This window comes from Dermacentor variabilis, chromosome 9 (assembly GCF_050947875.1).
Source record: "Dermacentor variabilis isolate Ectoservices chromosome 9, ASM5094787v1, whole genome shotgun sequence".
Lineage (NCBI taxonomy): Eukaryota > Metazoa > Arthropoda > Arachnida > Ixodida > Ixodidae > Dermacentor > Dermacentor variabilis.
This window is the reverse complement of record NC_134576.1, coordinates 154599184-154624893: the sequence shown is the minus strand read 5'-3', so window position 1 is coordinate 154624893 and position 25710 is coordinate 154599184. Positions and strand designations below refer to the sequence as shown.

General features: G+C 48.5%; 1 protein-coding gene across 3 annotated transcripts in view; it reads right to left on the bottom strand.

The window, feature by feature from the left end:
- Nucleotides 1-25710, bottom strand: part of LOC142557861 (leukotriene A-4 hydrolase) — a 138287-nt gene that overhangs the window by 71661 nt on the left and 40916 nt on the right. For all 3 annotated transcript variants that reach the window (XM_075670080.1, XM_075670078.1, XM_075670079.1), the window contains exon 10: nt 12064-12175. In XM_075670080.1, coding sequence (XP_075526195.1) covers nt 12064-12175 — 112 coding nt within the window. The remainder of the gene's footprint in view (nt 1-12063; nt 12176-25710) is intronic.

The following is a 25710-nucleotide window of genomic DNA, read 5'->3' as shown; positions in this document are numbered from 1 at the left end:
TTCGGGCCGACAGTGTCGTGCGAGCCACCCCGCGGGCGCGACAGAAAGGGGCGAGGTGCCGCGGCGGAGTTTGACAACTGAAAATAATCTAGTAACGTTGTCTTCTACCGTGCGGCATCGGTGTCCGGTCAGTCGGAACCATCGGTCCGCCTGGTCAGTCAGTGAAACCGGGATCACGCGCGCGACTAGTTCGGAGTCTGAAAGCCCAGTTGCTTGCTGTTAATACAGCAGACGGTGGAGGTACTCACTTGCAGTCATGCGATCGTGGTACCCACTGTAGATAGGAATGTCTACCTTAATCTGTGGTCGCTCGCTCTGCGACGAGGCCTGCATTGTGCCTTGCAGGGCGCTGGCTAAGCTCTGCATGATTTGCAACGTGTTCTGCAACATTGCCTCGCTCGATGGCAAACTCTCGCCCAAAGGGCTGGATGCCTCCACCGCCCCGGTCGAGCTAATTAGTGGCATGTGTGCCTCTGTGTCCGCGTCGTGAAGCGATGAGGGGCCCGATGTGGTACGCCTCGTATCAGGATTAACCTCTGCCCATGTGGCATTTGCGCCAGCCTGACTGTTCCGCGTGAAATACTCAAAACCAAAGCTGCCCGTTTGTTCAGCAGCTGCTGCCGCGTTAGCAACAGGTTGTTGACTTTGCGTCGCTACATTTGACAACATGAACAAATCTGAGAAGTCAGACAAGCTAGTCGCCATTGTTCACTGAAACGTGGGTAGTCCTAGTGCCAACACACACAAGAAGACTCGCCGTGTTGCCACATTCGATCCACGTTGGTAGCACCAAATGTGGGGGTTCCACTCTGCGTGCGGCTAGGGCTGAAGGCAAGCTCCGGAACTAGCCACACACAGTCGCTTCGTGGTACTCCCAACCATGGTATTCCCATCGCCGGTGCATCATGAAGTTGTTCGAGAACTACGAATCGCAGATGACGAGGAACGACAAGGAGCAACTCAGGGCCGTCAGGGTTGATATTGCGGCGGTAGAGGATGCCATCGGGCACCACAAACATGCGGCACGTGCCGTTGGTGCTGCCAGATTGCACTCCGGCGATGATGGACTGTAAGGATGCGTCGCATTGTTATTCAGCACACATGTCGGTCATGTCAGTCAATGCCATCACGCAGTTCACCGGATCATGCGCTGCAGGATCAGGAGCATCCATGGGGGGACGAGACAGGCAGTCAGCGTCCTTGTGCAGATGTCCAGACTTATAGTTGACAACAAACGAAACTTCCTGGAACCGCAAAGCCCAGTGGCCAAGCCATCATGTGAGGTCCAGGAGGGAAGACAGCCAGCAGAGGCCGTGGTGGTCTGTAACAACTGAAAACGTTGAGCCATACAAATATGGCCGGAACTTGGCAACAGCCCAAACTAAAGCCAAGCACTCCCGCTTGGTGATGGAGTAATTTTTCTCGGGACATGATAGCAGGCAGCTAGCATAAGCCATCACACACTCGGTACCATTCTGCTGTTGGGTGAGAAGAGCGCCGATGCTGTGGCCACTTGCGTCAGTGTAGACTTTGGTCGGTGCAGATGGATCAAAGTGGGCAAGTAAGGAGAGGTGGTCAGAAACCCAATGAGAGCGGCGAACGTGTAAGCTTGTTCAGGGCCCCATAAGAATGGCATTTTCTTCTTAAAGGGACACTAAAGGCTAATACAAAGTCGACGTGGACTGTTTGAATATCATCTCAGAAACATCGCAACACTTGTTTCGTGCCAAGAAAAGACTTAGTTTACGAGAAAATTTCATCTGAAGGGTCTGAATGCTGTTTTCGTAGTTCAAATCTACCGCGGAGTGGCGACGTTGCATACGCCATCACCACCATTTGCTCTCAGCCGTCGGTGAGTAAAATGACGCCCGGCAGATGGCGGTACAGTCAAGACAGTGCGGTGGATTCGCCGCTGCAGCTGCTTTTTGGTCAAGTGGCGTGGGCCGTTCGGACATCCCGCGACAGCTTATGGAAGTTGAATTCTCTGCTACTTGCAGTTTGTGTGAGTTTCGAGAGCCAGCAAAACCAGCAAAGCACTACGCAATCAGGAAAGTACTGAAACGCGAAAGCATGGGCGGCGCAGAGTTGAGCGCAAACGAAACCTTTCGACTGCGTGCGTCATTGTCAACGGCAATTTCAATGAGTTCTTTTTTTCTAAAAATGAAATAGAAATGGACAAGTAGCATTTTATTTCATCTTATAATACAATAAAAGGATGTTTCTTGCAATGAGTAGCTGAGCACTAGTGAGAGAATTTTCGTCATCGGGCAAGTGCTTGAATGCCCCGAAGGAGTCTCTAATCATGTCCTGCATTTGCCTTAATTTCTCTATTATTAAGGCTCTGTTCGCAATAATATTGACACATTAGAGATTCTTGAGCACTAATCCATCACATTAGCTTGACTTAGTATTTGCCTTTAATGTCCCTTTAAGAAGGTCTGTTAAAAGGCCGAGCAACGTTGGCGAAGTTTTTGACGAAACGGCGAAAGTAAGAACTTAGGCCGACAGAGAAGTGTATGTCAGAAGCAGAATGTGACACAGGGAAACTACGAACGGCGCCGACTTTTTCTGGATCAGGTTGTTACCCGGATGCTTCAACGAGGTGTCCCAACACGGTAATCTGATGGCGCCCGAATTGACATTTCATGGAGTTCAGTTGGAGGCCGGCTTTTCGGAAGACTGTAAGAATTGCAGCGAGTTGGGTAAGGCGGCTGCCAAACGTGGGAGAAAAAGCAACGTCGTCAAGATAACAAAGACAGGTGGTCTTGTAGCCACAGAGAAGAGTCCATCATACGTTGAGATGTTGCAGGAGCATTGCATAGGCCAAAGGGCATGACTCTGAACTGATATAAGCTATCTGGCGTGATGACGTCTGTCTTCTCGCGGTCCATTTCATCAACTGAAATCTGCCAGTAGCCGGATCGAAGATCAATGGACGAGAAGTATTTAGCTCCGAGCAAGCAGTCCAAGGCATCATCGTTGCACGGTAGTGAGTAGATGTCTTTTCGCGTGATCTTGTTTAAGTGGCGATAATCGATACAATAACGCCAGGTACCACCTTTCTTTTTGACAGGGATGACAGGCGATGCCCAAGGGCCTGCTGATGGCTCGATGACCGCTTTGCGGAGCATTTTGCCACTTCTGATTGGATGACTCGATGTTCAGCATGCGATACACTATAGAGACGCCGACGAATAGGATTTGTGTCTCCAGTGCTTATACGGGGGCGAACAACAGATGTTTGGCCTAAAGGCCTGTCACCGAAATCAAAGATGTTACTGTACGATTCAAGCAGGAGACGCATGTCCGTGGCCTGTGCAGAGGTGGGGTCAGGTGCAATCATCTTCGCGAAGTCATCCGTTAGGGAACCAGAGCTATGAGCTGCCATGGTCGCTAAGAAACTACTCTCGGCATTCAGACTGTCAATGTCAAATTCGGAAGTATTAGAAACACTGGCCAAGAAGATGCCGGCTGGAAGCACTTGAGGGCACAGGCTGAAATTGAGAAGCGGAAGAACGATGCCGTTAGTAACTGTCACCAGTGTATGAGCAAGAGCAATGCTCTGGCTCAAAAGCACGTCAATGATGAGGCAAAGCACATATTCACCGTCAGGAACCGGTGTCTGTGCGGACAAAGCGACATAAGTGACTGCCTCAGGTGACAGACGCACATCTTGAAGCGAACACAAGTTTGGTGGAGCGGTGCTCGGAGCACCAGCGACTTGAGGCAGTTCCAATTGAAGAATGCCGCTTGCGCAGTCGATGAGAGCAGAATGATTGGATAAAAAGTTTAATCCAAGGATAACATCGTGAGGGCAGTTGACGATCACAGCAAAGAGAACAGAAGTAGGGTGGCCAGCTATACTTAACCCTTTCAGGGTCGAATTATTTCGAAAAAAACTTTCCCAGGTGGTCAAATTACGTTATTGCGGATCTTGAATGTGCAAAATGTATAAAGTCGGGAATAAATACTAAAAAATAATTAGGAACAGTATTTTGGTGTCGGCATCACTCAGAACTGCAAAATGGTCAATAGTACTTCCGAGCGTGGTACTCCTTGAAACACGGGTCTACGCACAGCGCCTTATCACAGTCTGCACACCTAAAATGCGTCTGTTCTCTTGGAGCGAGGAGTTGTGTTGGCGCACACATGACATCTCTGCGTGCGACTGCCTTGGGCAGAGGTCTGATGCACCCTCTCGCGTAAGCGCGTTGCCGCGGAGGGCGAGAATACCTCGTGAGCGGTGGTGATAAACAAGCTAAGAGCAGTGCCAATCAAGATAGAAATCAACTTCCGCCGCCCCTGCGAGAGCTTGCCGACAAAGAGAAAAACCACGTTTCGCGCGCCTCCGTTGTGATCACGCGGCAGAACCGAAACCGCGTTGCCACTGAGAGCGAGAATACCTTGCGATTGCGAACGTCGCTGATAAACAAGCTAAGAGCAGCGCCAATCAAGATAGAAATCAACTTCCACCGCCCTGCAAGAGAGTGCCGACAAAGAAAATGACGTTTCGCGCGCCTCCGTTGAGATCACGCGGCGAAACCGAAACCGCCAAAGGGGCATTGCTGCAGTCTGAGCAACGCGCTGAAGCTAGCAATCAGTTCTGTTTATCTCCCCAAGAAGGTAACACAAATTTCAAACGCTTCTTGTAAGTGCTAAGAGGTGGCAGCACCTCTCGGTGAGCCCACATCGTCATTATGGCGTGAAATTTCAAACGGAGGGTCGGAACCGTACCCGTACAGCTAAGACCTTGCGGGACAGAAAACCGCTGCCGTACATGTACGGCAAAAACCTTCAAAGGGTTAAACGCGCAGTACACATTCCGAGAACAACCAGCATGCTGCTATCAGCCACATGAAGCACTCAGGCAGCTGCTGGGATGAGGACCTTCTTTAAACGTTTACGTAGGCTAGCACTTATCACAGATACGTGGTCTCCAGTGTCGACGAGTGCTTGGACTACGCCATCCATTTTAACGTCAATTACACTTTTCTTCATGGGCATGAACAGAGGATTTGCTGCAGTAGTAGGCAATGCACCACCACCTCCGAGGGCTGCATTTCTTAAGTTTTCCGAAAGGGTGTGGCCAAGGGCAACAGGGGACGAATGGCGACGTGGCTACGGTGAATGAGAATGGTATCCACGCGGCAATGGTGAGTGACTGTACCACGTGAACGGCCACAAGTTGCGACAGTATTGGGGGACATGACCAATGTGGCAACAGGTGAAACGTATCGGCTGGTCGTCCGCAGTTCTCCACTCTGTTGGGTTGCGATAACACGGAGAGAAGCGTCGGAGTGGAGCCAAAATAGTAGAAGGGCCTTTGTTAGCTCTGGGGTTGGCGACAGCACACAGAATGTTGGCTAATGTTTTCAAGTTTCTGACGAATGATGGCTTGTACGAGGGGAACATAAAAAGGAATAGCATCAGGGCTATGCATACAGAAAGCTGCGGGCGCCATCACGTTCCGCTCACACCGAACGATTCGCACGACATCCTCAGATGACGAAGCATGCCGCTGTGCGGGCTGATCTTCACACGTCGACATTGCGGCAGTATCGGGAAGTTTGGTGAATGGTTGCAGGACGTGTGAGCTTTTGGGATGCTCGAATTTTCGGCACTCTTTGATGATAGCGTCAACTTTAGCTTTTGCACATGAGCAGATTAAGGGGGGAGGCATGATCTTGGATTGTAGCGTGAAGGGACAATACAAGGGACTGCACCTCGACATTTTTTAGTGCTAAGACACATAAGCCGGAAGTTCCTTTTCGAGCCATTATTTCTGAAAAAGGAACGTGGCAGTACACAGTCTCAACATTTTTGCATAATGTGCTGTCTTCAGTGCGTCTTAATGACCCCTTTCTGATAAGACATTCAGAAGAAATTGTAGCCTTCCTAACAGAAAATAATCCAGGTAAATGCTCGGCGATCAGTGTTGATGTAAAAGATCTTTTTTATTCGCTTCCGCAAACAGAACTAATGTGTAGTGTTAAAGAAGCAGTGACGTTCAACAATGATGAGTTCCGGTTTACTCAGGACTGTGGGATGCCCGTGGAATCTTTTTTAGAACTTTTGTTGTTTTACATAGAGAATACCGTTGTAAAATGGGGTAGTTCTATGTATGTACAAGAATCGGGAGTTTGCATTGGTTCAGAAGTTGCGCCAGTTTTGAGTGATGTTTATCTAAGTCGCGCCAATAGAAAACTACAAAAGAATCTTAAGGAATTGGCAGTGCATACGTTTAGACACGTAGATGACTACCTGGTGTTTTGTGTCCAAAACACCAGGTAGTCCAAAGTAGTGTCCAAAATTTTCACTTCTTACTATATGCAGATTCGAACGAAAACTTCAGTCAGAAATTTGGGCTAGATGTTTTGGTTTCGTTAGTGTTGTGTGGCTATGGCTTGACTTTGTTATTGCTGCATGGCTACGGCTTGGCTTCTTTATTGCTGTGTGACTATGGCTTGGTTTCGTTATAGCTGCGTAACTACAACATCGTTTCTTTATTGTTGAGTGCTAACCTTGGCAGCACCCGTGCAAACCATGCTTCGCGAAGAACATCTTTTTTATTCCGCATTGAAGGACCAAGATGTCCGGACCATGAAAACAGTACTTGGCTGCTTTCAAGATAAAAGTTATTTTAGCCACACAGGACATCGGAAACAGCGCGGCCGGGAGGCAGTTTGGCATCAACGAGGGAAGCATTCACGGATGGCGTCGACAGAAGGAAGCCCTTTTCATCTGCAGCAGAACACTAAGAAGCTTTCGCGGCCTGAAGAGTAGGACATTTCCGGAAATCAAACTCGCCCTGACATAGTTCGTACGCCAACAGCGAGCTGTGCATTTAGCTAATGCTGACCAAACGCAGGTTTATCTGGATGTGTTACCATAATGTTGTCGCAAACAGCTGACAGACGCAAGCTTCTGCCCCATGTCCTCTTCGAGTACAAGACAGTGCCTAAAGGTGGGGAGCTGCCAGAAAATGTGGCCGTGAGATGCCATGAGAAAGGCTGGATGAACGAGAATCTTGTGCTTGACTGGATAAAGTCCGTCTGGTGTAGGCGGCCCGGCGCACTGTTCCCATTCATCCTCGTGCTGGACGCATTTCGTTGCCGTTTGGCCGGCTCAGTGAAGAGGCTGTTGCGTGAATCCGGCATTTAACTCGTCGTTATCCCGGGTGGGATGACGTCTCAGCTGCAGCCTTTAGATGTTTGCATGAACAAGCCGTTCAAGGACATGGTCAAGCGGTGTTACGCAGATTGGACGTGCTCAGGTGAGCCTGCAGTGACGCCGACCGGGCGGCTGAAGCGGGCTTTGCCAGCCGTGCTATGCAAGTGGATTGTGGACGCATGGGCCAGCATACCAGAGGACCTTGTGCGTCGCGCATCCATAAAGTATGGCACCTCGAACGCGCTCGATGGCACAGAGGATGAGTACCTCTGGGAAAATATGTCTGACAAAGAACTATCCGAAGAGAGCGCAGCTGAGGAAGACAGTGATTGAAGTGCGGAGTGCAATTTAAATAAATGTTTTTCTCGAGTTTTCCTAACTCGTACTATACGCGGATAAAACTTTTTCCATTTCGTGTCCCAAAAATATCACCTCCATACTACAGTGCAGTCCACTTATAACAATACCAGATATAACGATATAGTTATAACGATGGGTCGACATGAGAGTGTCATTTTATGCATTAGGTCTATCATTTATAACAATAGGTTATTCACTGCATATCGGATATAACGATCAAAATTTTGCCATCTGGACGGCGTTTTCCATGCCAAATAATCGTAACATTTGCGTTGCTTAGTTCCCTGAAGCGAATAATGTCGAGATGAGGCGATGTTTACCTCCGTAAGTTCGTATCTGCCGCCATTACCGCACAGTGCGTCTTGCCACGCCCGTGCACCGGAGAGTACCTGAGTAAGCGCAGCACGCCACAAGATGGTTGATGCTTGATGCACGCCACAGCTGCTTGATGCGAGTCGGCCACAGTCGCTCCGAAAGAAAGAGAAAGAAAAAAAAGCGACAAGCAAAGCGGTGCGGTGGCGCCCATCTCACACTCAGTCTCGCTCTCTAGCGATAGCAGGCTGACGCCACCGAAGCAGCGTGAAACTAACCCAGTGGCCCAGTTCGAAGGTGGTGCCGACAAAGCGTAAAGCTGTGTCGCTTGACACGAAGATGGATATTTTGCAGGACTCTCGACGCGGCTTCAAGGTGAGCGCCCTCGTGAAGAAGTATGAGCTCGCCCAGTCGACAATATCAACCATCTTGAAAACCGGAGCACTGCGATTGTGAAGGCAGGAGCTATCAGCGGCCATGCCGATCAGTGGAAAAGGGTTAGAGACCCTTTGTACGCCAATGTTGAAGAGGCGCTTTACCAGTGGTTCATCACAACCTGCGCGCATAATGTGCCTATTAGTGGGCCAATACTTGCCACCAAAGCGAAAAACTTCGCTTTTCTTCTGGGACGCCCATATTTTGAGCCTGGGGGAGGCTGGATTCAGCGCTTTAAAGAGCGGCACGGAATCGTTTACAAAAACGTGGTAGGGGAAGCGGCGTCTTTGGACACACAGGCAAAGCAGCAGTGGCTGCAGACAAAGCTGCCCAGCGTGCTGGAGTGCTACGCGGAGAAGGACATATATAATTGCGACAAAACTGCTCTGTTCTTTCAAATGTTGCCATCGAAGACTCACGCTCTTAAAGGAAATCAATGCCCCGGCGGGAAGCACTCGAAACTTAGGGTGACCGTGTTGCTGTGCGTTAGCATGGACGGGAGCCATCGTCTCAAGCCTTTCTTGACCAGGCGATCAAAGAAGCCAACGTGCTTTAAGAATCAGCACATCCCGGTCAGCTATCGCAGCAATAAGAAGGCATGGATGACCTGCGACCTGTTCGAAGTATGGCTGCTCGAGTTCAACAGTATAATTGAAGGCCAAGGAAGAAAAGTAGTGTTGCTACTTGACAACTGTAGCGCACACAGCATCCACTCGAAGCTAACATCTGTCGAATTGATGTTTCTGCCTCCGAATACTACGGCAGTCCTGCAGTCGTTGGGCGCCGGCGTGATCACCAACGTTAAAGTCCTGTATTGGCGGTGCATGCTGGAGTGGCTAATTTTAGCCATTGACTGCGCAGCTCCTGGCACGTCGGATCATGCAGACGGGCCCCCCCCTGACCTGAAGATCAGTCTTTTCAAAGCCATGCGCTTCGTTTATGGTGCGTGGTATGAAGTAAAGCAGTCGACCATATACAATTGCTTCAAAAAGGCAGGCTTTGTGCGTCAGGACGAACTTCCCCAACTCACTGAGACCAACACGGCGGAAGCCGCTGACATAACCGAGCTCTGGGAGCTCGTTCCTACTGGTGACACAGGTGGTGCATCGATGGAGGAGTTTTTGACTGCAGACAGTGCTGCCTCGTTCTGTGATGAGGTCACCGACAAGGTGATCGCCGAAGATGTGCTGTCTCGACAGACGGCAAAGTTGTGCGACGGTGGCGACGGCAGGAGCAACAGTGACAACGAGATTGACAGTGGCTCCTTGACCCCGACCTCGATGTTCACGCAAAGTGCACTGTCGTTGATCGACTCCTTAATTGATTTTATGCATGCTGAAGGATTGCCGCCAGTGTTCGCGCAGCAGCTGGAATCCATGCACACCGCGGTTCTGAAGCTGAAGCTGCCGCAAAAGCAAGTGCAGATTTCGGACTATTTCGGCGCGCCTAACCCTTAACACGGTCATTGGCGCTAGAAATAAAGTTTGTTTTTCACAGCCTACTTTCTACATCATCTATTCTTTAGAGCAAGTAGCGAATTAGAGTTCAGAACTGCAAATGTATGTTCCGCGTTTCTTATTTTTAAGCTTTTTTTTTATAACTGCAGTCCAGATATAGAGATCATCGGTTATAACGATCATATTTTTCGTCTTTCTCGATATCGTTATAAGTGGACTGCACTGTATATGCGGGTTCGTATTATACGCGGGTTTTTACGGTACTCCCTAATGCAAAATTTGAGCACAGCTGTATATGCGTTTTCATTTCGTGATATATTGGCCTGCACGAACAATCTGTCTCGTGCGGCACGTCGCAAATGGAGCAAAGTGTGGCACGACTGCTTCGTTAATAGGGAGATCGCAAGAGGTAGTGCGTGGGTGACGCGTGGGTGCGATTCACAGCAGCCGTCGCAGGCAAACCTCTGCTCATGCAACGCTTTGTTTCCATTATGGTATCATTCAACGCACTCGCAATATGCCGTTGGTGAACAGGCGGTTTTTGTTTCCATTATGGTATCATTCAACGCACTCGCAATATGCCGTTGGTGAACAGGCAGCGGCGCACTACTCTGGCGACATCTCGTAGTGGTCGTCACCGCAAAGGCCATCTTGCGTGGCGCTACAATCTTTTCCTTGCACTTTCGCCATACCCTTCTTCTCCACTTTCCGCCTCATGGTCCTGCTGCACCCCCCTCTTGCACTTTCCTCCTCACGCTCTCTTTCCTATTGCTGTCTTTCATCTCCCGCTGCGCTCCGCATTCGCTTTCATCCTTCGCTGTGCTTGTTCGCTCAGTTATGAGGGACAACGTCAAAGCCAATGCTCGCAGCAGGCACAGGCACTTAAGAGCTGTGCCATAAAAATACTGACAATCGTGCCATGAGCATATTGCTTCCCACCGAGATTGGCACTTGTTCGGAGTGGCACTTCCTGCATCAAATACACCGTTGAGCAACACTGGTCTTATCAGCACTTCTTTCTTATCGCACCTTTCTCTCATCGCGGCATGCAGCTGGTGAAGCAAGGTATGCAGGTGTGCCCTCCAAGATCGCAATCTCAGACGCTACGCCTTGCTAGCCTAGCTGTGCTGCGTTACATATCGACGATGCTGCTTGCATGTGGAATGCGATAAACCAGTGACTCTGTTTCTCTCTCTCTCTGCGGTGCGCCATGCTGGCTGGCACAACTAGGCATGACCTCCGAGATTGCATCGGGGTAACCTCGAAAGCCATGAGCCGGCCAAGCCAAGCCGGCACTGTCACACAGCGGGGCTGGAGACCCTGTAGGGCCACAAGAGATTGGTGGATCAGATAGTTTCACTTTCCCATGCCCAACGTGACTGCGTTTACGCCCAGCAGTGTAAGCTCTGTCAACTGTATACTTTAACGAGTTCACAAAATCTTGCAAAAGTGAAACTATATCCAGAAGTCACGGAAGTAGCCCGAGCAATTCACCTGAGCTGCACAGTCGGCCTACAGCTTTGTATGCCACGTGCTGCTTGAACACGGCGGACTTTTGCATCGCAGTGTACTAGTCGTTCCCTTCGACCACGTTTCCTTCCACGAGCTAAGTGGAAAGCAAAAGCAAAAAACCATCACACTGGAATCGGAACAGGAGGCTATCGTGAAGGCTGTCACATCAAGCGTGAAAAAGTTTAGTGCTGGAGATGCCGGAGATTCTGTTGCTGCTTTATTAAAGTTTCATTGAACGCGCGGCCGCGTAGCTGTAGCCTTATTTGCATGTTTAAAGTTGTGCACACAATTGGGCATATAGTGCAGTAGATGGCAACAATTGATAAAACGAAGTAATTTTAGCTAATGCTGCTCAGTGTAGTTATTTTAAAAATGACGTTCCAGTGTAGTCAATTATTCAATATACCCAGGATTCCTTTATTAACGTCTAACAGTGTGTGCACATAAACACATTGGGCCATGCACAGTTAGGGATAGAGAAATCTTACTGTAATAATTAAAGTCACGCAGTGCATATGTCCCTCCTCGAGCGTTAAAACCCATGTTGTAGGTATGAGTTGCAGGAAAAAATTTTCTCTGTAGCTCAAGGAAGGCAGTGCTGAACAATGTCCCCATGAAAACACACAGACAACATGAGCACTCATCTTGATTGTGCCCTTTCTTCATCCTATTTTTCAGAGCTGCCTTCCTCAAAATGTCTAACCAACTAGGTCCAATTAGCACCTTGATCTAATTCTTTAGAGTGCTTACAGTCACATAATTAAGGTACAATCTTTGGGATAGCAAAATTAATATTACGCAATATGCAGTTGCTTACAGTGTAGCGTAGATCTTCAATGCCGTCCAAAGCTTGGAACTCTCTCATCTCATTTCCAAACAGGCGGCCAATGATCTTCCGTTCCAAGAATACGGTGAAGCCTTCATTCAACCTAAGCAATCAAACAGTCAATGCCAGATGATTAAAACACAGGATGTAAGAGCTCAATCGCTTTAAATAGCTATAAGAGACAGGTTGTGAAGTATGCAAACTGTAACTAGGATAAAAGAAAATAGAAAAATTGCTACAACCAGCTAGATCTTAACGAGCAGAAACCATAAAATATACAGCACTTATGGCAATTAGCTGCATGCACGTGAAAAAAATGAACTTATGAGGTTTAATGCTCCAAATCAATTTGCAGGTTATAAACGATGACATAGATGGCTGCTACGGATTAATTTTGACTGACTGGTGTTCCTTAACATGCACCCAAAGCACAGCACATGAGCATGTTTGAACTGTATGCAGCCACCTCAGCCAGTAATCAAACCTCGTGGTCAGCAGCTGAATGTCATAACCACGGAGGCACCGTAGTGAGTAGTTCATTAAAAAAGATCATTACTGCATAAAATACTACGTTTCAAATTTCTTCCAAAAATATAACCAGAGACTATATTTTTGCAGAATGCAAATAATCTCACTTTGCTTTTCTTTTAATCATCACACTGATTGACTGATACTGTTGACAACAGCGATTCACCAGCAACCAAGCCAATAAATTGGATCAAAAGGACACAAAGTGAAATGTGCTATGATAAAATATGGCCCCTGCTCTGGTCACAGCACAGTGCAGGCTCGGTAGGGCTTATCATTAAATAAATAAAATGTGTTACCTGCACTTGTGAAATGCCAGTTTTTTCAATCGTTCATTCTTACGTATATTATGGCTTGTTAGTTTGGAGAATAGCTCATACTAAGCTGGCGAAGACAAGGCCTAAGCAAAAGAAAGCACTCCGAGAGATCACGAATTCACCCTGCAGGAATTCTATGTCCCATGAAGTTTGCATGCGCGGCAAATGTGGCCACAAGTTTGAGCAAGTGGCTACAAGTTCGGGGGGAAGCCTTCCTTTTGCAGGCAGCACACGGGAATCACAAGTGCTATCAGTGTCATCGGGCATGTCACGTGAGGTGCCTGGTCATACTTGCGTATAGATGCCCAGTCTTGCATAGATGACTTGCATAGATGCCCGGTCAACTGTACTTGCGGTCCAAGTACAGTCGAACCCACTTATGAAACTGATTTTAACAATATATTGCTGCATGGTCTAGTTTTCTGTCCAGGAAGGTCCATAATTGGTCGGCGACGAATAGCGGCGTGGCTGGGGCGACAGGGCCCAACGGCGCTGAGGTGAGGGCAAGCGAGCAGGAGAACTGTCATTGACGGATATGTCAAGAGGTAGGAGGCACACGGCAAGGTGAGTAACGGCACAGGTCGGCACCGCTGATGGTCTATACCAATTCAAAGTCATGCAATTCGGTCTATGCAACGCCCCAGCAATGTTCTAATGTATGACGAACTCTTTGCTCCAAGGGTTCAAATGGTCAACATGCCTCTGCTACCTAGACGACGTCGTATTTTCGCCTAGATTTGAGACACAACTTGAGCGTTTATCAGCTGTTCTTCAAGTCTTCCGCGAGGCTGGGCTGGGCGAGTGTCACTTCGGTCATCGGCAGATTACAGTGCTAGGCCACCTCGTTGATGCTTCCGGTATTCAACCGGACCCAAAGAAAATTCGTGCTGTCATTTCGTTTCCTGTACCTCAGTTTGTCAAAGATGTCCGAAGTTTTGTAGGACTCTGGTCCTACTTCTGACGCTTCGTTAAAAACTTCGCAGCGATTGCCCAAACACTTACTGATCTTTTGAAGGACGTGCCGTTAACGTGAGGCCCCGCTCAAACTGCCACATTTGCCAACCTCACCTACATTCTCCCCACGCCACCTATACTGGCCCACTTTGACCTGTTCTCTACTACAGAGGTGCATACCAATGCCAGTGGTCACGCTATTGGAGCCGTCTTAGCCCAGCGCCAACAGGGTCAAGATAGCGTTATCGCCTACACTAGCCGCCTCCTCACAGCAGCGGAGCGCAACTATTCGATTACAGATTGTGAATGCCTGGCTCTCGTCTCGGCAATTTCCAAATTTCGCCCGTACTTGTCCGGCACGCACTTCTCTGTAATCACGGACCACCACATGCTCTGCTGGCTTTCCTCACTCAAGCATCCTACCAGCCGGCTTGGTCGCTAGGCTCTGTGGCTGCAAGAATAGTCCTATGCAGTAGTGTACAAGTCGGGCCGATTACATCAAGACGCAGACTGTTTATCACGCTATCCAGTGGGCGTACCACCCGCTGACCCTGACCCCGATGCTGACGCTTGCGTTTTCTCTATCTCTCAGCTGCTACATGTTGCCGACGAGCAACGCCGTGATGCCACTTTGCATGCCATCATTGATGGCTTGAAATCTTTGCATTCTGATTCGTCCCTTCACCTGTTTGTTCTTCGGGATGGTGTATTATACTGCCACAATGTACGCCCCGACGATCCTGCCCTACTTCTCGTCATTCCTAAACACCTCCGGTCAGCTGTTCTCCAAGAACTTCACTATTTACCAACGGCAGGTCACCTTGGCATCTCCCGCACCTATGACCTGATTCGCTGCCGCTTCTTTTGGCCAGGCTTTGCCCGCTCCCTCCAGAAGTACGTTGCGGCGCGTGAAAAATGACAGCGCTGAAAAACACTATCGCAGCTGCCTGCCGGGTGCCTTCAACCGCTCGACATTCCTTCGGAGCCATACTTTCGCGTTGGCTTCGACTTATTTGGCCCCTTCCTTCGATCCACGTCTGGCAACAAGTGGGTCACTGTGGCTAACATTACTAGATAGGGTGAGTTTCAAAACTGCGCTCTGTGGCGCGGAACCACCACTGGTTCGCGCTTTAGTGGCGCTGCCGTCGAATCAGGCTCCACCTGCCACGCCGGTGTGACAGGCGCGACTGCGACGGACCTGCACGTCGCGAATCGTCCTGGCCTTTCTGACTTCTGCGGTGGATGCGTGCGGGCAGGTCTTGATCGCTTGATGCTTGCGATTAGCAAACGGCCCCCATGCCCATGTGTTGCATACCGGTCTGCACGAGCGGCTACCGGAACGGTACAAGCAGCTGGTCACCACATTACTTTTCTGCACCCAGTGACAACGCCTTGCGTGCAGCATGGAATCGAGCCATCCCAGATGCTGACAGGGAGTTATCAGCAAAGTCGAGAGTATGCGACCTCCACTTCCACGACCATGATGTCCTCAAAAATTATGTGCACCTAATTGATGGGAAAACAGTGGAAATGCCTTGCAGTAAGTGGACCCTCGTTAGTGAGGCTATTCTGAAAGTTTTTCCTAATCTTCCTGCATACGTGACAAAGCCTACAGCTAACAAGTGCTAAGTACGATGCAGCACAAGCAGAAGAATTGAACAGCGCAGCGACTTGCAGTGCAGCGGTGATCAGGACGCCAGTTTTTCAAGCTTTGATGATAAGCAATGCAGCCTAAACGACATGGAACGTGTTTAAATGCCGGGGTCGTCGAAAAAAATGATCGTTGAAGACGGAGGCGACAAATTCATCGCATTCTACACACTCAAGTCCGAAGACAGGCTACTGCGGATTGAGAAGTGTGTTGCTGTGGGTGAAGATAATGCGGCCACGGCAAGTGCTTACAGGTGCGCTGCGAAGGCGTTTACAAACGTGCGCATTCGCAACGTCAATGACATATCCACCCTGGTGGATTCAGTAAATAAGCTGCGCGTCTGCCAGGGCTGTACTGTCGTTGGGAGGGTTTCACAAAAGCGTGAAACTGTTTCAGTGCAGCCAATATGTGCTAGACGCCGCACGCAAAAGAAGAGGAAAGTTAAGGAAACATTCCAGAAGAAAGAGCGTCTGGCATTCAGGAAGAAGATAAAGAATCTTCACAAGAAGGCCCTGAGAGCAGCAGCGGCCAGAGCTTCCTTTGTGAAGAACATAAATACCTTAAAGGAGCAGGTGAATAATGAGTGTTCAGAGGCGATAACGAAAGCATTGAACTCGTTACTTGCACTGCAGCAAGTGGCCTTTGAAAATTCTTTAAGGCAAGTTGAAGCAAAACGACCGCAGGGGAAGATACACATGAGCGTGGATCATGAACTGCCTTTTGCTACGCATTGCCAGTCCTAAGGCATACAATTTGTTGCACAGCATGAAGCTGCTTGCACTTCCAATGTGTAGCCGCTTAAACCAGATTATTTCAGGTGTGCCATGTGAGTATGGCTACAATCAAATAGCCCTGGAAACAGTCCAAACATTCTTTAAAGGATAGCCTACTGTTGAAAAATATGGCACACTCGTAATTGATGAAATTAAGCTGAGACCATCACTAGATTTCAACAAATCCACCTACAAGTTTGATGGATTTGTGGACTTCGGCGGTTCAACAGGCCAAGAGGGTATAGTACCAGCTGACCACGCTCTTGTGATTATGTTTGTGCCGATGTTTCACAAGTGGGTACAGCCAATCGCAAATTTTGCCACAAAGGGGGCTGCGCCTGGGAGCGTGCTTGCCAAGCTCGTTCTGGAAGCTGTGCTTGAACTCGAGTGTCGTGGGGCATTGGTTCTGGCTGTCATCAGCGATGGTGTGGGGAACGATCATTCTATGTGGACACATGTAGGAATATCAGGGAAGCTCTGCGAACCAGTGAACAAAGTTCCACATCCTTCACTTGCAGATGGACGCTTCCTGCACTTCATGTGTGATGTACCACATATAAAATGTGTGCGAAATCATCTTCTCACTCACACATATGCAAAGGTAATAAGCATCTTAACTTCTTTCTGATTCAATATGATATAACTGTTACCTTGTTCTTTATTGCAGGCAGGCTCTGCCTCCATTAATTTCAAGGATTTTCAGCATCTCTTCGACACAGAAAAGAAGGCACACCTAAAAGTCGTTCCAAAACTTACAGCTTCACATGTGAACCCTGGAAAGCTGGAAAAAATGAGCGTCCGGCTGGCAATGCAGGTGCATTCGTAAGCCCCAGTGCTTTTTGTTCATTCTGGCTGTCTTTGCATATTTTAAGCATTTGCAACTGTTAATCAAGTTTGAATGTGCATCTTCTTTGCATTTCTTTCTGTATTTAACATGCACATTTTTTTCAGCTGTTCAGCAGAAGTGTTGGAATAGGATTAAAGTTTTATAGGGAGCAACGTACACCAGGCTTTGAAAACACAGAGGGCACAGAAAGGTTCACCTTGTGCATGAATGATCTCTTTGATGCGCTGAATGCCAAATTTCCAGTTGAAGGAATAAAGAAGGACTCTCGCCAGATCAAGGTAAAATTAACTTTTTTTGTGTATTCAAGCAATTGCTGTTTACTGAAGGCAACAATAATAATACACAATTGTGTGCATCTCTTTTGTGCGGTGTTGTAGGTCATTCAAGATGTCCTTGAATTGCTGAATACAACCGAAAAAAAAAAAGGCCTCCAGCAAAACACGAGGTTTTTGCCTCTCAGATGACAACAGTCTCTCTCCGCGTGACCCTCATGTCTGTTCTGGATATAATTTCTCTGTTGCATGACAAGAATGTCCTATACGTCCTGACTGCAAACCTTAATCAGGATCCCTTGGAAGTAAGTATCCATATATGTTGCTTTTATTCTTACAGGTCACTTCCTTCGCCGCACACATAAACATTTTTTTTTATCTTTTTATCCATAGCGCTTTCTTGGTGTGGTACGGAGCTTTGGCGGAGACGAGGACCACCCAACCGTGATGCACTTCAGCCAGATATTCAGGCTGCTTTGCCTCTACATGCCTTTAAAAATAGCAACGAAAGGAAACTGCTCTGGTGATGCAGATCCGGTGTTGGTGACAGTTGAAGAGAGGCTCAGCGGCAAGAAGCTAGCTGCTCTTTCAAGAAAACAAGCCAGAGAGCAAAAAACTCGGACAGATGCTTGACAAAATTCACTTCAAGGAGTCCTCAACGTCGGATCCAAACCAGCATGACTACAATCGTGCCACTCCATTTGAAGATGTTCTTTACTATCTTGGAGGTTATGTTGTAAAGAAAGCCAGCAGGTTTTCCAGCTGTGAGAACTGCCTCGAAACCATCAGTGCTGCCAGTCATGTCCCACCAGCAGCTGTCCTCACAGAGATGAGGTCTTTCGTACCTGGTGCTTTAAAGCACCCATCTGGCGCCCTTTTACATATGCTTCATGCCACTGAATCTGTCACTGAACAGAAAACACAAGACAACAAAGTGTTTGGTCACTTGTTTTGGAGTATGGTGCAGGAACTTTCGAAAAAACCTCTTGTCCGTGCGGTGTTAGGAATGGCCTGCCAAGGTGCCGACATGCAAAGTTTCTCAGCCAGGTGCAGCAGCAGGGTTGGCGTTTTCTAGGAACCGACCGTCCTTCTCCAGCCTCTTGGCGTCATGATGTCTGCTGTGTAAGGAGGACAATACGCCGCGTCAGCGACTCTCCGTCGCAGGAATGCCGACATGAGGTTGACGAACCAGGCTTTGTTACTGAACTCGCCACCGCCGACCTGGTCTTTCGGGAGCGGGGGAGTTACCGAGGGAATGTATTTGGCGGCACCGTCCCATGCGTCCTTCAAGACGCAAGACAATGGAGAACCACGGCAGCCATGCTGCGGGGGTCAGCTCGGGGAATAAGATAATAATAATATTTGGGGTTTTACGTGCCAAAACCACTTTCTGATTATGAGGCACGCCGTAGTGGAGGACTCCGGAAATTTTGACCACCTGGGGTTCTTTAACGTGCACCTAAATCTAAGCACACGGGTGTTTTCGCATTTCGCCCCCATCGAAATGCGGCCGCCGTGGCCGGGATTCGATCCCGCGACCTCGTGCTCAGCAACCCAACACCACAGCCACTGAGCAACCACGGCGGGTGGGGAATAAGAGGCACCTCCTTTGAGCAAGACACAGTTCTACAAAGACCGTCTCACCTCGGTGGGGGCAGTGAAGCCAGTGCGTTCATGTGTGTGTGAGCCCTCCTCCACCAAAAAGGCAGGTCAACTTCGATGACGTTGGATGCTACGAATTGGTGGTGAACTGCCATTTTCTCTCACCTAGGGATCTAGGGAGGACGGAGTATTTATACGCAGCTGTTCGTCGGCTGCTAGGGTGTGCTCGTGAGCAGTGTGCTCGTGCTCGAGAAGCAGTGTGTTTAGAGCTTCGTGCTCGTATGCTGCATGCTTCGTCTTGCGTGCTCCATTTGGGAGTCATGCTAGACTGTCGAATGTATATCTTGTTTTAATGTAAAAATATGTAAATAAATCCTGTACGCCTAGTTCCTCCCTAAAACCTCCAACTCCGACAGTAGGCTGCTCCACACACTCAGAAGAGCTTTGCGCCCGAATTATAAAATTTTATCTAGTTACACGTATGCATATTTATGCAAAGTTTCTGAGTGTGCAAGTAAAGGCATCAAGGAAGAAGACAAAGTTGCTTTAGAGGCATTCTCGCTTAAATGGAAGCTAGTTGAGATCAATAAAATTTGAATACGAAAAAAAGTATTGTGTGCTTTTCTAGCATGACATTGAGTAACAATGAATGCATTCCAGCCACATATTTCTTCAACAAGGCACAAATGATGAAAGTATATAGCTGCATCGGGCGGCGCGCGCTATGCGTATGGAAGGATCTCCGCCTCTTTTTTTCTTCCAGGTTGCAATGGCATGCAGAATTAACCCTTTGAGGGTCGAATTATTTTGAAAAAAACCTTCCCAGGTGGTCAAATTACTTTATTGCCTATCTTAATTGTACAAAATGTATAAAGTCGGGAAAAAATACTAAAAAATAATTAGGAACAGTATTTTGGTGTCGACATCACTCAGAACTGCAAAATGTTCAATAGTATTTCCGAGCATGGTACTCCTTGAAACACGGGTCTACGCACAGCGCCTTATCGCAGTCTGCACACCTAAAATGCGTGTCTGTTCTCTTGGAGCGAGGAGTTGTATTGGTGCACACATGACATCTCTGCATGCGGCTGCCTTGGGCAGAGGTCTGATGCACCCTCTCGCGTAAGCGCGTTTCCGCGGAGACCGAGAATGCCTCGTGAGCGGCGGTGATAAACAAACTAAGACGTTGGTGATAAACAAGCTAAGAGCAGTGCAAATTAAGATAGAAATCAACTTCCGCCGCCCCTGCGAGAGCATGCCGACAAAGAGAAAAACCATGTTTCGCGCGCCTCCGTTGCGAACACGCGGCGGAACGGAAACCGCGTTGCCACTGAGAGCGAGAATACCTCGCGAACGGCGCTGATAAACAAGCTAAGAGCAGCGCCAATCAAGATAGAAATCAACTTCCACCACCCTGCAAGAGAGCGCCGACAAAGAAAATGACGTTTCGCGCGCCTCCGTTGCGATCACGTGATGAAACCGAAACCGCCAAAGGGGCGTTGCCGCAGTCTGAGCGACGCGCTGAAGCTGGCAATAAGTCCTGTTTATCTCCCCAAGAAGGTAGCACAAATTTCAAACGCTTCTTGTAAGTGCTAAGAGGTGGCAGCACCTCTTGGTGAGCACACATCGTCATTATGGCGCAAAATTTCAAACAGAGGGTCGGAACCGTACCCGTGCGGCAAAGACCTTGCGGGACAGAAAACCGCCGCCGTACATATACGGCTAAAACCTTCAAAGGGTAAAAATGTGGTTATTTATGGCAAGCGGCACAACCAGGACTTACAGCCTGCGAAATAAAATGCTTAATTCTGTGAATCTAAAAGGTAAGCACGCGTCAGCAGCCCGATACCAACGAACCGCCGCGCATGGCTGCAAACGGCAGTTGCGGCAATCAGCTGGAGCCGGATGAGACGGTTCCATCACCTGACGACAGGCGCAGGAATGGAGACGCCGCCGATGTGTGGGGAGATATGGGAGTTTTAAAACTGACCCTATCTAGTAACGGTGGCTGTGGTGACAGATTAGGTCACGCGTTACGTCATCACCAGAGCGCTTCCAACAAGCTGCACCAGAGATGTCGCCGATTTTCTTTTACGGGACGTGATTCTGCAGCATGGTGCTCCACACCAACTGCTCACAGACCATGGTCGGACATTTCTTTCTCAAGTCATCGCCGAGATCCTGCAGTCCTGTTCCACCAAGCACAAGCTGACAATGTCTTACCATCCACAGACTAATGGTCTCACTGAGCGTCTGAACCGCACCCTAACAGACATGCTTGCAAAGTATGTCTCGTCTGACCATACTGATTGGGACCTTGCCCTACCTTATGTCACTTTTGCATATAATTCATCATGTCATGACACTGCTGGTTATTCCCCGTTCTTTCTGCTGTTTGGCCGAGAACCCCCATTGCCACTGGACGCATCCCTTCCATCTGCCTCAGCAGAGACCAACGAGTATGCACTTGACGCTATTACCAGGGCAGCCCAAGCACGCGAAATTGCCCGCGCTCGCCTCCTGACCTCCCAAGAGAAGCAACGGCGTTTGTACGATCACCAAACACAGACGTCCACTTTTCGCCTGGATCTCTGGCACTCCTGTGGTCCCCAACTTGTCACGTTGGCCTGTGTCTCGTGTCTCGGTACACAGGCCTATATCGAGTGCTGCATGCCGTGACTCTAGCTACGTACGAAATCGCCCCAGTCAGTACCAGCGCCTCATCTGCCCCGAATTCCACTGACGTGCATGTCGCACGCCTTAAACCACATTACTCCGGTGTTATCACCGATATTTAGATGCACCGGGACAGTGCTTCTGCAACCGGGGATAATGATACATGCATATTGCGTGTTTCTTGTGGACGATGCATGCGAGCGCCCCGACGAAGACGACGAACGCTCTGTGGCTCTCGAGCTGTCGGCTGAACTGGCCAGCGCTGCAGTTATCCTTTGTAAATATACTTTGTAAATAGCCTCCAGTTTTTAATCCTTCGTTCGCGCAACAATATCAGTTATAACAGTGAAAAGCTGCTGCAGCACCAACTTTTGTACGTTCTTTATGGGGAAATAACCTGCTTACTACAATGTTCTCATGCCGTATTATCCGTTATAACGATGAAATCTGGTTTCTGGGTGTTCGTGCCGCCGAAAGGTAATGGAATGCGAAATCCTTGAAAAGAAAAAAGAAAACGCAAAATGCGAGTCGCTGCATGATCGCCCGCCACTGCAACTGCCGCTGCACATTTCTCTCCACGGGAGATGCACGTCAGCCTCATGCGCATCTCTCCCGTTGCCCTTCCACCCCTCCGTACACAAATGGGCTGCGCCCATAGCTCTGTGCTGCACCACCCTTCGAAACACAAATGGACTGCACCAACTGCACTGCTGGCGCTGCTCCCAGATCGCTCACTGGGCCATCCCTATGGCTACACCCTTAGAGTTGGCTCTTTATTCGTGCTTGTCTTTGTTTGTTGCATTGAAGTCATTCCTGGCCACATTGTTTCTCAGCCTCGTTCAACTTGCCACCTAAACGGAAGATGGCTGAGCCATCTGCTGATCATCGGCAATGGACGACATTGCCGGTGAAGAGGAAGCGCACTGCTATAGATTTGGAAATGAAGTCCTTCTAACCGATGAGGTGATCATCACGAGCGTGCTTGCTTCGCATAGTGATAATGACAGCCATGACGGCAGTGCTGACGCTGTAGGGCAGGCTGCCTCAACATTATCCCCGTAGGAAGTAGGTGATTCAGTCCCTCATGGGTTTGTTTTCGCGAGGGACCTTGTGCTTCACTACCTGGAGCACCTGGATCCTTTGGAGAACGATGTCGGCAAGCTTCGTGTAAAGCAAGCAAGGCTGACGGACCAGTAGTTTTCTCGTGCAAGCCAGTGGGAAGTACGTGGCAAGATGCTTGTGGCGATCACGTCCCAGCATTTCTTAAGCCGAGTTGCTGCTGCGGCAACTGTCCCGCATTTTTTAAAAGGTGCCTGTTGGCTCTACCAAGGCGATGCCTAGGCAGAGCTCGTATGTTACTTGCCATCCATGACCCCTCTTTGCAGTTATAGCAGTGCCAGTCTTGAATGCTGAAAGCCGCGACTTTTTAACATGCGATTGGAGCATGCAGGAAACAAAGTTAAACAGTTAAGCTGAGACAATCAGAAGCCAGATGGAGGAAGGTGGTGAGGGAGAGAACTGGCATCCCCACCATTCTATAGTTTTCTGGGAACTGCTACGCCATCTGCCATATTGATTTTTTTTTTCATGCAACCCGGTTATAACAAATATTGGTTACAACAATATAATTTTTCTGGCACTTGAATATTGCTATAAGTGGGTTCGACTGTATATCAAAAACTCAAGGAACATTGCTGACGTCATTGAGGATTTCTTGTTAGCCTTGTACGTAAAAGGCATATGACCGGCCAATTGAAGGAGTAGTGATTCTGATGCATGCACCGATCACAGTCAGCTTCATTTTCTCCAAGCAGTCGGCACTGCAGCAAAATAAAACTGTTACTCGCTGTTTGCTTTTCTGGCCACCTCGGCGAGAATTGCCCTTAAAGCAAAGGCTTCTTTTGGGGGCTGCAGATTGTAAAAAAGACCAGCCTCATCAGCATTAAAAATATTACGAGTTTCATAACCTGCAGTCATTGACGGCACCATATTTGCCATCAAGTCACCAAAGACCGACTCACAGGCTGTGACTTCAAATTATGCCAGCTTTATTGCCATAGCTCATAATAATGGCAGGTCGCAGAAAAAGAAACTACACAATTTAGCACAGTCGACACTGCAAAAATTGCACCTTCTGCATCGTTACTATTGCGACTGACTTGAAGGACCGAGAAAAATATTGCCAATGAGAGGCGGGTTAGCTTAACACTTCCCTGCATGTGGAAAAATTTATAGTTTTCGGGTAGTCATAGAAAATTTTTTTTCCTGCTGCAGAAGATGCTTGACATTTAAAAAGTGTATGGTATCAAGTTATAGAAGAAGAAATTATCCGGCGATATTAGCCCCAAACAATATATTTATTAAATATAGTATGAAAAACTTACTTAAACAAAAAGATTGTAACAAAAATGAAAAAGATTGATAAAAATGTCAATGCTGCTTCGCACAAAACGAACATAAAAAATTCACAGACAATTACAATACTCCCTAATGGAAGGGAGTGCACATCTCCCATGCCTATGCCGGCTCTCGATGCGACCGCGACGACCGGGGGAAGACGGGCGCGTGTGCTCCACACAATGGGTCCGCATAAAACCAGTTTTCCATGTGCACGTCACTCACGGAGCAAGAAACATTTAGGAGTGGAAACTCCGCTGTTTGCGGCGACCAGAAAAGGTCACAAGCCCGCGGAGCTGTTATCGTGCTGGCGGCCTGGAAAGAAATTACCGCCGTTGAGAGCGCGCCGGATCCGCCTGCGCGATCGCTGCTTTTTTTTTTTTTTCGCTGCGGCTTCTACGACGCGCCACATGGCGCCGCCACTGTATACAACCCTGTCGGCGCATACAACAATTGTGACCTTATCTGGTCGCCAGCGCTCGCTCGCGCTGACAGGAGTTTCACCTCCTAAATGTCTTACTCCGTGACGTCACTGCAGAGGCTGCTCTCATTGGTGTCAGTCGTTCCCAGCTCGCGTCTTTTTTCAACTGTCACTCAGTATTTGCTCTTTTATCCTTCGCTGTTGTGCTTGCTCACTCAGTTATGCCAAGACTGACACCGACGCTCACCGCAGGAACGGCCGCTTAAGAGCTGCGCTCTAAGAAATTTGAAATAATAAGCTCTGTATGTACGAAATGTCTTCAGAGACATAGAAAAACATTAGTCATAGTGCCTATCATGCCACCCTGCAAAGCAGTTCATCGATCAAGTGAGACAGAGGTTTTCTGCACATATGTTGCGGCGACAAGAAAAGGTCACAAGCCCGCAGAGCTGTTATCGTGCTGGCGGCGCCTGGCGGCTTGGAAAGAAATTACCACCGTTGACATGGCGCCACCACTGTATACGGCCCCGTCGGTGCATACAACAATTGTGACCTTATCTGGTCGCCCGCACTCGCTCGAGCTGACGGGAGTTTCACCTCCTAAATGTCTTACTCCGTGACGTCACTGCAGAGGCTGCTCTCATTGGTGTCAGTCGTTCCCGGCTCACGTCTTTTTTCAACTGTCACTCAGTATTTGCTCTTTCATCCTTCGCTGTTGTTCTTGCTCACTCAGTTATGCCAAGACTGACACCAACGCTCACCGCAGGAACGGCCGCTTAAGAGCTGCGCTCTAAGAAATTTGAAATAACAAGCTCTGTATGTACAAAATGTCTTCAGAGACATAGAAAAACACTAGTCCTAGTGCCTATCATGCCACCCTGCAAAGCAGTTCATCAATCAAGTGAGACAGAGGTTTTCTGCACATATGTTGCGGAAAACCGTTGTTTTCTGCTCACCTTTTAACAGTTTACAGTTTCTGTATCTCAATTTTTTGTTGTTTGTGCTGTTGACCCTGATGTGAATTTCTAGAGGGAACAACAAGAGCAACTTCAGGGTCCGCAACATGTCACTCATCAAATGCCAACAGCTGCTCGATTAGTTACAGTGTGAATGCAAACTGGTCAAAGCATAAACTTCTTGACAATTCTGGCACTTTCAGATGAAGATGATTATGCTCGTCAAAGAGAAAGCTCTTCTCTA